Genomic DNA, 12,295 nt, shown 5'->3' with positions numbered 1-12,295 from the left:
TAATAGCTCATCATTTTCTACTTAAGTTGTCAACTTGACGACATTAAAAATAAAGAAAAGGTCTCAAATCCTAAATGAATAACCAGACAATAAATACCTGGAAGTTCTTCATAAATTTCATCATCAATTGGTTGACTGCTGGCTAGTGAACTGCTGGTTGGTAGAGGATGATCAACATCATCATATAATTCTCCTCCTTCTTCATCCTCCTCAGGAATAATATCAGATCCCATATCTACAAAACACGTTTCGGGAAGCAAACATCTTGAATGTGTAATGCCATTAAACTCATTAATGCTTACTTGTTCATCACTTGTAAAAAATGCAAAAGAGATTTTCAAAACCCTATTTTCTAAATGAATGTAACCTTACAAAATCACAAGATCATTATATGCTATATCCTTAACTTAAAACATTTTAAAAAACTGATTTGTGCATAAATATGGGAATTTCAAATTGCCAATTGGAACTTACAGAATACTTTTCTAAATCTGCAGTCAATGGTCTGTATTAATACCAGTCATGTATGTCCCCTGGTCATTCTCACAGAAATCCAATAAGCTTTTGACATACAAAAATCCAAATCCTTCAGTTATTCAGTATTTAAAGGCTGCAATAACTTGTTCAATTGATTGCTCTTACCTTGTAATACAAATTTCAGCTGCTGTACCCATTCTTCGGCATCTTTGGGAGAAGCTGCCGTGAACTAATAAAAAAACAAACAATAACAAGAAAAATCACCACAGTAGAAAAGAAAGTATGTCCCATTCTTATCATTTCTTGAAGACCATTAGTAATTCTTTTCATGTCTAGTACTACTTTTCTTGCAAGGATGCTTCTTATAATGTACAGTTAATTTTGACAAATTTACGTAATTGAAGCAGAGGATGATGGATTTGAAACTCTGATCAGCAGCTGGCAGCTGTGCAGGAAAAAAAGCTGCTTCTCTCCATCAATGTCAAAGACAGAACTGATGAACAAAATTTGCCCTTGACAATTAGAAGACACCCATGAATTTCTTTAGACTGCTGGGTACAGTTTTCTTAAAAATGTTCTTGTCAGATTCCAACACACTATCTGACAACTTAATTAACTGGCTTTCAACTGCAATCTCAGATATTTAAAACTTATTAAACATACATTCCATATTGATGCTCGCTGATAGCTCCTGAATTGCAAAGCTGATTCGTGCCCTTACTTTCATTTTCTCCCACAACCCTAAGCCATGCAATCTGCATTAACACTCTGATAGTTTTCTTTTGATAATTTTACTCTTTCTGCTATGTAATTCTTTTAAGAAATCACATGGTTCTCTTAAAAGAGACATAAAATGCAACATGTGAGGTAACTGATAAATTACATATTCACTTGTTCTCTTTCAAGAAGATATCACTTGAACTAATCTGAATTTTTTAAAATGTATTACCTCTTTGGTGAATGTTCAATGCATAAAAACCAATATTTTTTTTATTATTAACATGTCAGGGAGAGTTGTTTCAACAAAATGTTAATGTCTTTATAAATGAAATCAGAACATTTTATCAACTTAATTTCAAAACAACATAAAAACTCCAACCTGATAGACACGTTTATCAGGAGCAGAGATTTCAAAACAGCAATCTTTCTTTGCATCCTTCCTGAGAGTGTTATTCATTCTGACGTGGTAGCCATCAATTGCAAATTCACCTTTCTGCTGTTTGTCTGTGGAAGATAAAATGAAAGTCAAAATTTCATTTATTACAGTTGAGTACAAATGGCCAATTATCTTTTATTTAGATTTTCTTTGTCAATTCTGGGAGTCATTTTTGGTAATATTGCTTTCGTAACATAATGCTTAAATAATGTTTCTAGATATCACTTTTAATTCTAAAAGCACATAAGTATTTGGGATGGTTGGGTTTAAAAAGGATATATTAGTGAACCAGAGGAAGAGGTCTGAAGATAGTGGTCTTATTTAGAAGGATCTATGGAAATAAGACACTTTTATGTACAAAAATGTACATAAATTTTTATGTACAAAAATTTCAAGAACTGGAGCTCTTGAATTTCCTCTACAAACCCGTGGTTCTTTCAGACTTAGTAAGCCAGTGGGGAACCTGACTAGATGAAGATTCCTGGGCTTTATTTACCACTATCTCTTCTCATCACCATCTTCCCTCACCACCCTTCTAAAGCCTCTAAAATGCAACTTTTCTTTTAAAAAATTCCTAAATTCACATGAATTAAACTCTAAATTTGAAAAACAAAGCAGAACAAAACAAAATTAATTATTAAAAGATGTGAGGGGATAACAAAGTATTTGGATGGAGAGGAGTGGAGTGGTAAAGCAAGTAGAGAAGCATTAGTTACTAAAACCAAACCAAAGAAAGTAGGTTTCTTAACCAGTCAGTGAACAATTAAACTAGTAAAGCACATTTGAATCTCATATGATGAAGTGTCAAAAGAAAACACAAATTGAGCTTCAGTCAGATACTAAAGAAAAATAAAGCAGGAATACAACAACGGATTTGATACTCTGATCTAATAAAATTAGCTTTCCTATTTCACCCAGTTATGCCATTTTCATAGAAAAGCTGTGCAGCTCTAGGTCTATTTTCTAGATTATTTTCTAGTTTAAATAATGACAGCTGTCTTTCTTTTTTTAAAAAATATATTTATTATTGATTTTTTATAAAAAGGAAGGGAGAAGGATAGAGAGTTAGAAATATCAATGAGAGAGAAACATCGATCAGCCGCCTCCTGCACACCCCCCACCGGGGATGTGCCTGCAACCAAGGTGCATGCCCTTGACAGGAATTGAACCTGGGACCCTTGAGTCCGCAGGCCGACGCTCTATCCACTGAGCCAAACCAGTCAGGGCACAGCTGTCTTTCTTACTGAGCTCAGGGCAAATATAAAAATGCTTCCACATTGTGGGGTGATGGGCTCTCTCAGCTCAATGTACCAAATAATATACATCTCCTTTTCTTAAATATACTAATTTAATGCCTGAAGTAACATACATTTTTAAAAGGTTATCCGGATTACATCTTGTTCAAAACATCAAATGGAAAAATCATCTGAGTTAGCAATTCCTGACTTAAATCTGGACATTCTAATCATTTTCATTCATAATTTACATCTCTTTGGTTGATTGAATAAACAATTCAGATTCAAAAATGTGACGTTTGCTTTGTGGAAACTGTCTACAATGAACTCAGAAAAATTCTAAAAATTAACACAACATTTACTAAAATATGCTTTATGGGATATGAATAGGCTTCTATGATCAAGTAAGTTTGGGAAATTCTGAATTAAATAAACTTAAAGAGGTTTTGTTAGTGCAGGCCTTCTTTGGGTCCTTAATATATTCACATATTAATTGACTTTCTAGGAGAAAGATTTAGAATGCAGCATTTCCCAAAATTACTTGCCCACAGAACCCTTTTTCACAGAACATTTTGTGGAACGGTAATCCCAGGACATGTTTTACAAAAATACCTCGCTAGGACAATAATATTAGGGAACAACTATAATAATAATCCTATATAATAAAAACCTAATATACTAAGTGTCCAGTCGTCCAGTTGTCCGTTCAACCAATCAAAGCATAATATGCTAATGATATGCTAAGGCTGCTCAACCACTTACTATGACATGCACTGACCACCAGGGGGCAGAAGCTCTGACCGGTAGGTTAGCTTGCTGCTGGGGTCCTGCTGATCGTGACTGAGCAAGAAGGGCCGGACACGCCCTGGAGTCCTCCCACAGTCCCTCCCTGGCTATCCAACCTCCCCTGTCCCTCCCTGGCCCCAATGGTGCACTAGTGGAGTCCCTTGGCCTGGCCTGTGCCCTCTCACAATCCGGGACCCCTGGGGGGATGTCAGAGAGCCAGTTTCGGCCCAGTCCCACAAGGGGAGCGCTGCTCATCCAGAAGCCGGGCTCATGGCTGGCGAGCGCAGCAGTGGTGGCGGGAGCCTCTCCCGCCTCCGAGGCAGTGCTAAGGATGTCTGACTGATGGCTTAGGCCTGCTCCCCGAGAGAGGGTGCAGACCGGGCTAACAGGACTCCCCCCCGCGCCCAAGTGCACGAATTTTGTGCACCAGGCCTCTAGTGCACAAAATAATAATAAATGGTTAAGCACAGTTGGTTCTTCTAATATTCTCAAAGAAGACTAAGTCATTCATCCACTCATTCAACAAATTTATACTGAACACTTAAAACAAGTGAGGTAGCATTATAGGTAAAGTAAGACAGAAGTTAGTAACACCTTACCAGACCTTTTCTACCTTCTCGTAAGTGCTCCTGAAACATTAATGATCCACTAGACTGCAAATGGATTAAATTTTCACTACAACATATGAAAGTAGTCAGAAGCAACTAATACCTAGACCTATTCAGCTGATTGCTGAGTATTAGAGGATAAATAATCATATAAACATCCAAGTGGGGGTAGGAGTATAGTACCAGAAAGATTGAAGAAAATGGAGGGACATTCATTACTCTTTCTCAATAGCTTTTGCAAACCCATAACCATAAAGTAGCCATATTTCCATTAGCCAGTGTGAGATAAGAAGCTCAAGAAATGAAATGAGCAAAATATGGCTATGATAAGACCCTGGTCTTCTCCCTTCACACCAGCCTCTCTTTGAGACAGAGACAAAGGAGAAACCTTAGCATTCTATGGCAATTCATAATAATTCATAAATAGGTTAGCTCCCCAGAGCAGGGATAGTTTCAAGGTCACCTGTTGACTTGAGGCAGATTGTTAAAAATAGTAACCTGCCAATCACAAGAGAAATACGGTCATATAAGTTCATCTACTCAGACTTCAAAAGATGAATAAAATATTTCATTTCAGTGAACTTCCCAAATAGCAGAAGGTTATTCCTTTAAGTGCCCAAGCTCTAAAATGTTAGTAATTATAATGGAAATTTTTCTGAAATATATATTTCCCCACTTTTCAAACAATTCTTTTAAACGTAATTTAACATTTCCTTGATGATCTAGTAGTATTAACTTGAATGTTAGTTTTTATATTGTTACAACACATTGATGCCCTCAAGATTTTTTAGGTGTTTGTCCCTCTATTAAATTTCCCTCAGCTTCTATTTCACACTTTAACCTTGCCTATATCATGCTGTTGGAATTTAATGTCTATAGAACTAAAGGCTGCCAGGAGAAACCTAGATAATGAAATCTATTAAATCAGTAACTTAATTTCACACAATTCTAATTCAGTAGGCTCAAGATAAAAAGCAGTTGGCTCTGATCTCTTACAAAACAAAATGCATGAGGTTAATGATAGCTATTTCCTTCTCCTTTTCCCCTGGCTTTTAGGTTTACAGCTGTGTTCTGGGTTCTTCAAGTGTCAAAAAGACAACTGACATTTACTGAGCTCCTTCTATATGCCAGGAATTTAATGGAATATGTCTCCTATACACCCTGGAATAAGTCTAAGAGAGAGGAGGTCTTTATTATATCTCCAGCACTGACGGGGAAACAAGCCTGAAAGTAACCAACTTGCTCATGGCCACACGACCAGTAAGTGGAAAAAACCTTGCTGTCACACTGTCTCCTAGAAAGGCATTTCTCAAGGTACATTTCCCGTATCACCTTTGTTACAATCATCTTGGATGCCTGTTAAAAATGCAGAAATGGCCCTAACTGGTTTGGCTCAGTGGATAGAGCGTCATTCCGGTCGAGGGCATGTACCTTGGTTGCGGGCACATCCCCAGTAGGAAGTGTGCAGGAGGCAGCTGATCGATGTTTCTAACTCTCTATCCCTCTCCCTTCCTCACTGTAAAAAATCAATAAAATATATTAAAATAAAAAATAAAAATCAACATTAAAAAAATGCAGAAATGGCTACCACTCTGCACTGCTATCTAGGAGTCTCTGGAGGTGGGTCCAGGAAACCAAATTTTTGACAAGCACACCAGGTGATTTTGATAGACATTTAATGCTTGGAAATGATTGTTCTAGAACATGTAACTTAGGAAGTCTCAGTAGGGAAGATAAACATTATCTTGCATTTCCTCTGCAACTTGGGTCCAACTTCCTCAGCTGCTTTATGGGCTCCTCTTCCTGTGCCCATAACCATGAGGGTTATGCTCTAAATCCCTGTCTTCCCACTTCACAGTTTTCACTGGGCACCGCACCCAATTCCAAAGATTAAATTCCTACCAATATGCTTGTGACTCGTAATTCCCATGTTAGTCCAGCTTCAGAACTGCACATCCAAATCTTCATCTGCTCTCTAGCTCGTAAAATGTCCTGTAGGCACAATGAATACACCGTGCCCACAGTGGAGATCACCTTAAGAAAGAACACACGTGATCCTTCTTTTCTGTCCTCCCTCTCAGTAAGTGGCACCTCCATTAACTGAGCCCCCAAACCAGAAAACTAAACATCATTCTTCATCCACTGTCCCAGTGTTTTCTCTCTCCACCCCACTACCACCTACCAAAATCCAATCGGTCCTCTTTTTCTTGCAAATATATTTACTTTTTCTCTTCTTTATTGGCTTTCAGAAAACATGCTTAAAACACCAACTCTTTTCCTACCATCTTAAATACAGTATAAACATAACTAAATCATGCCGAATCATCTAGCATTCCTATAAGTAGTGGGCATTCGTCATTTGAGGATCCCCGGAATCCAGGTATCTTTCCCATATTAGTCCTGGGACTGTCAGGGCACAGCCAGCTTCCCCCCACAGATGCCGGAATGAGGTTGATTTTTCCTGATCTGATCGGCCAAGCAGATACTTGAGCCTGGGACCTACACCTGAAGTAACAGAAGAATCCGAGGGGAGCTCAGAATCCATCCTTAGGGCCTGGCTGGTTTGGCTCAGTGGATAGAGTATCAGCCTGCGGACTGAAAGGTCCCAGGTTCGATTCCAGTTAAGGGCATGTACCTTGGTTGCAGGCACATTCCCAGTGGGAGGTGTGCAGGAGGCAGCTGATTGATGTTTCTCTCTCATCGATGTTTCTAACTCTCTATCCCTCTCCCTTCCTCTCTGTAAAAAATCAATAAAATATATTTTAAAAAAAAAGAATCCATCCTTAGGGCAGTGGCAAACACCGACTGGAGTAGGTGCACAATGGCTACATCACAGGGCAGCCGTGTGTCCCAACAATGTGTCTCCCAGGGGCCACACATGGGCTGAAGTCCTGGCCATCTTCCCTCCCTTAGTCCTTTCCTGCTTTCTGAGCCTGGTTGTTTAGCCTTCCCATCAATTCTGTCTGAGAGTCGATATCCTCCCAATGATCTCCTTTTCTACGTAGCTAAACAAAGTTACCTTGGGACAAATGACTAGGGAACAGAAAGATATGCAATGTGTTCAGAAATTTTCGATGTCTGTTTCTTGTATGTGAGGCCTTTCCCTCTAATGAATAACTCATGCTATTTCCATAAGCATTAATGCTCATTTAATTAGCAGGCAAGAGGAAAATACACACCTTAATACTAAACCCTTCCAAAAAACTTTATCAAACTGATTAACAAGTTGTTCTAGGCCCTCAATTAAAGACATAGGAACATGTTCCTTATTTATACAGCTCGTAGAAATACAGCTGCTAATGTCAATTCAGCAATATACTTGTGGTGTTTTGAGTTATACTGTGAGGAAATATCAAATTATATATGTTTTTACTTAAGGGCCCCAAATGGCTCTGAATAATAAACAGGTGATATTTATGGGCCCAAAGAGAAGCATGTTCGTTAGAATTGAGAGTTTGGCTCATATGTTCTGGTGGAGGAAATTTTAGGAATTCCCCAAACATTTTTATTTTTTTTAAATAAAAATCAAGTGGGCTTGTTTTATACAGCCACACATTTTAAACCACAGGCATAAACATGATTAATAACACGGTAGTATGAAGCATCTGTGAATAGAGAACAAATAAATTATAGGCCTTTCTGTAGAACGGGAATTCAAAGCCCTGTTTCTCCTTTTTTGACTATACCTATTGTTTTTCTCTACAACTGAAATTCAGGTAATAATTGTGATATGGTCTATTAGATGATCGCAGCACATAGCTATTGCTAAGATAAGCATTACACAGAGAACATCTTCATATCCTACCTATGATAATGAGAGAATAAAGGGTCTGGCTGCTACTCGTGCAAGGGAGAGCGGCTAACACGTTTCAGATAACCTGCTGCTCCTTCACACACGTGAGCTGGTACCTCTCAGCCACTCTCAGCTTCGGAACACATCCTGCCTTCAGTCTCACCTTCTCCTGACAGCTGTCAATGTGATCTTTCCAACACCCAATCAGAGCTTCTCATGCCATCTACCAACCTTCAATGCTTACAAACTTGAACTGTCCCTGAGATGGGAAAGGCCAAACTCCTGACATGTAACCACTTGACCCCATCCCTTCCTGGCTGAGAGCCTTCACTCACCTACTGCCCTGGTGAGCCAGCTTCGACATATCATACTGTTTTATGGGTCCTCTGTGCCCATTCCTCTGAGCCAGTGTATTATGCCGCTTTGTATTAATAACAGCTGACACATAGATGTTCAAAGAAAGTCTACTGGTTGCTGTATCTATCTATCTCTATATATACACAGATAGGTACAGAAACATCCATATATCTATATCTACATAATAGTTATAGCAGTGCACAGTTTGATTTAAAATATATCTACCTTCAATCTCTATGTATCTTCAATCTATATATGGAAGTAGGTATATTTTAATTCAAACTGAGTCCTGTTTATTGCAAACCAACATGATTTGTCATCATCAGACCCTTCATGAGACTTAATTTGTACCTGAATATCTCTACATGTTGATAAAATCCTACCGAACATCAGGTGTACATTTTAATTTCTCTGTTACAAGGTCTCTTAACTACATATAAAGGCAGAAATAAAGGCCTTTTAGTTCACATTTATTGTGATAAATTATAAAGTTAATATTTGCATATCAAAGGCCTCAAAGCCTATAAAATTGCAATAATTCTGATAAAAAGTAGAATTAACTATTCCCCTCTTAAAGAATAACAAAGGTATTATCCTTCTTCACACAAACAAAATTATATTATAAATTTTAAAAATCTGATTTCATTTACACATTTTATACATATTCATCATATAATTATAACATGCTGGTGCCTTGACCCAGGAATTTGCCTCTTATCAAATAAGTCAGGGGGAAAAGGTAAGCTTTTATGGCTATTACTAAAGTTGTCATTATAAAACAACAGAACTTCCAATTGTACATACACTCTATCCTTTAACAATATTTTTAAATATTCACAGAGAACTTTGATGCTATTTCAACATCAAAAGACACTTTATAATTTTTGTCCAAACTGAAAAGATATATCCTATTTTTCCTATCAATCGTGAGGTTGTGGCGGAAGGGAGAGCAGAGGTCCATTTCAATAAAAATTTTATTTCCTTGTCAACCTAAATGTTTTATTTTAAATGATCTGTATTAAGCCCAACTTTCTAATGACTTCTGGTCATTAGAAAAGAGACAACACTGAAAAAAGTTATACCCACCTAGTGTAATAAATAACTTTTAATGTGCATTTAGGATGATTTGGTAGGATCAAGGCTACTTGCAGCTGCCACATCCTGGATGGCGCTAAGAGTTTCTTTAATTGGAAAGTGGAGGGTAGGGGCAGCAAAACCTCTTAAGTGGGAAGAAAAGAGAATATTACAAACTAACCACTCCCCTTTCAAACGTGAGAAGAGATAAGTAAGGTTCATTATGCAGATTCAAGATCATAGGGAGGTTAAAAAGAAAAAGGGAAAACCAAAATAAAACATGAGTTTGCAACCGGCTCCTCAATGAGCCATCACTTACAGGATGCTGAAGGGGCTGATAACAACCAAGCTGTGGCGAGAGCATGACTGTGGAGCCAGCGAGGTCGGCCTCTCAGCAGCCCTGGGACAACCTCTCTTGCCTCTCTAGTTCAAAATCCTTCCACATGATCCTGTGGACTCCTTCTCTATCTATCCCAATCCATCCCCACAATACTATTGCAATTGCTTCCTAAAAACCGAATCTGGTCATAAAGCCCTAGGCTTAATCAGATCCTGACCTGCTCTGGTAGCTGTATGTGCCCCCTCCCCTCACTCACTCCGTGCTCTGCCTTGATTCCCACTTTGATCTCTTTGATCTCATCCAAGGCTTTTTGCAGCTCACAATCTCTGCTGTTCCCCTGCCTGGAATGCCCATTGTACCCTTCATCACCTGACAAACTCCTCCTCATTATTTAAGGTCAAATGTCCTCTCCACTAGAAAGTATTCCCTAGCTCCCCTAGGCAGTTAGCCACCCCTCCTTTGTGATCCAAAGATAGTTTATTTAAATCACATACTACACCTGGTTGAAATGATCAGTTTATCCATCCAGCTCCCATTTCTAATCACACAACTTCCTCTCACTTAAACTGTGAGTACCTCTAAGGCAGGATTATTTTAGGATTCCCAGTGCCTAGTATCCAATAGATGTTTATCAAATAAGTACATGAATGAATGAGTGAATGAATGACTACCTTGATGGCAGTCTCGGCATCTAGGATCAAACAATTTTGATGAATGAGATTCGAACAATCAAAGGAAGAGGAAGGAGATGAAAGGATGGATGCCATTTTATGAAGTGATGAAATATGTACTCTCTCTCTCTCTATATATATATATATTACTTAAGGGCCTCAAATGGCCATGAATAATAAATACCAATAATATTTATGGATATAAAGGTAAGTGCATTTTTTACCCTAGAGACTGGAACTACTCTTTCTAAGCCATTACTATCTTGATGGGTCAAAATGGTTTTTGGCGCACACAGTATGTTAGCAAATATGAACAATGTATCTGTCAAGCAGTAACCAAGTACAGTTTAACCTAGTGAGTGTATCAACTCCTTCTGCACCTCTCTAATCCATTTATCTAAATCCTACTTAGTTGGAGGATTATAGTTCTCATATATCTAAATAGCTCTTTCCCAAGTTTAGGTAAATGGTTCACACAAACGGTAAACAAGACTGTACAAATCAGTTACCCAATTTCACATGAGAGAGAAAAAATTCATGTGAAACATACATTTTCCTGGAAAGAAAAAGATACAAAGGAAGGACATTAGGATCATGACAAACAAGCAATTAAAACTGTCTAAAGATAGATTCTCCCTCCCCTAAATCCCTAAAAGGAAAAGAACTGGCTAGGAATTCCAAAGGAAGCAGCCACAGAGAAAAGAACCACTAAAAACAGATTTGAAATCTCCATGGAAACAGGAGGCTTCATAGTAACAGACAGGGAAGAATTTAAAGAAATATAAACCAGATCTTCAAGCATCCACATAAGAAAGGAATGCTGGAATAGTAATTTTTTAAAAGCAGTGGTGGTACAGCTGGCTAAATGGATCACAAAGTAGTTAAAAACACAAATTACAAAGAATGTTGTTACCAAAAGGTTTCAACAAATAAGACTAGATATGGAAATTTAACTAATATCCCCACCACAACCCAAAAAAGTCCTCGAATTTATTTAATGAACATTAGCCTTTGAAATAAATATAAACATTCCTGAGGTTTTTGGGAAACTAGTGAATCCCTGCCCTAACAGTTGGTATATACCAGTTAGGACTGGGGTGGAGGAAACAGACATTAGAATTCATTGATTGTGAAGAAATTAGAAATGAGAAGCCTAACTGAACCAAACCATGAGGTGTTGCAACCTCCCTCCTCTGATCTTATAAAATTGAGGATATTTCTTCATAAAAAAGGTAAGATTTCGATCTCAATTCATGATGCTATACAACATTATCTATAATAATAGAAACTAATATGCTAATTAGACCGGACAGCCGGACGACCTTCCAGACAAAGCTGGGGTTGCGAGATCTGAGGCAAGCCGCCGCAGCTGCGAGGGCCAAGCCCCTTGCACGAATTTTGTGCATTGGGCCTCTAGTATTTCTATAATAGTCACACACTTAAATGACGTATGATAATCAACTAAATTTGGGCTCTAAATTTTTGGACAAAATCATCTACTTCCCTTAGCAGAAGAAAGAAGGCTGCCTGTTAATAGTTATTTATAGTTTATATTCCATTGATGCCATTATTACATTTGAACATATAAATTATTGACAGAATGCAAACTACCAACTAAATTAATTCTTAATTTGTTAATTCTATTAGTCAAAAGGTGAGCTCAACTTCCAGAATCATGCATGTATTTCAAATTTATTTGAAATAGACTCATCATTTCTGCCTAATCTACATATTTAAAAGGCTAATATACAAAGTGTCGCTTTGGGAGTTCGACCAGGAGACCAGGAGTTCGATTGCT

General features: G+C 37.9%; 1 protein-coding gene across 1 annotated transcript in view; it reads right to left on the bottom strand.

Moving 5' to 3' along the window:
- Positions 1-12,295, bottom strand: part of SKAP2 (src kinase associated phosphoprotein 2) — a 152,924-nt gene that overhangs the window by 51,544 nt on the left and 89,085 nt on the right. Inside the window, exons 7-9 of the mRNA XM_005862971.2 lie at positions 1,577-1,701; positions 643-706; positions 98-235 (exon numbers count right to left, since the gene is read on the bottom strand). Of these exons, the coding sequence (XP_005863033.1) occupies positions 98-235; positions 643-706; positions 1,577-1,701 (327 nt within the window). The remainder of the gene's footprint in view (positions 1-97; positions 236-642; positions 707-1,576; positions 1,702-12,295) is intronic.

This window comes from Myotis brandtii, unplaced genomic scaffold, assembly GCF_000412655.1.
Source record: "Myotis brandtii unplaced genomic scaffold, ASM41265v1 scaffold17, whole genome shotgun sequence".
NCBI lineage: Eukaryota > Metazoa > Chordata > Mammalia > Chiroptera > Vespertilionidae > Myotis > Myotis brandtii.
This window is presented reverse-complemented; position numbering and strand designations above follow the sequence as displayed.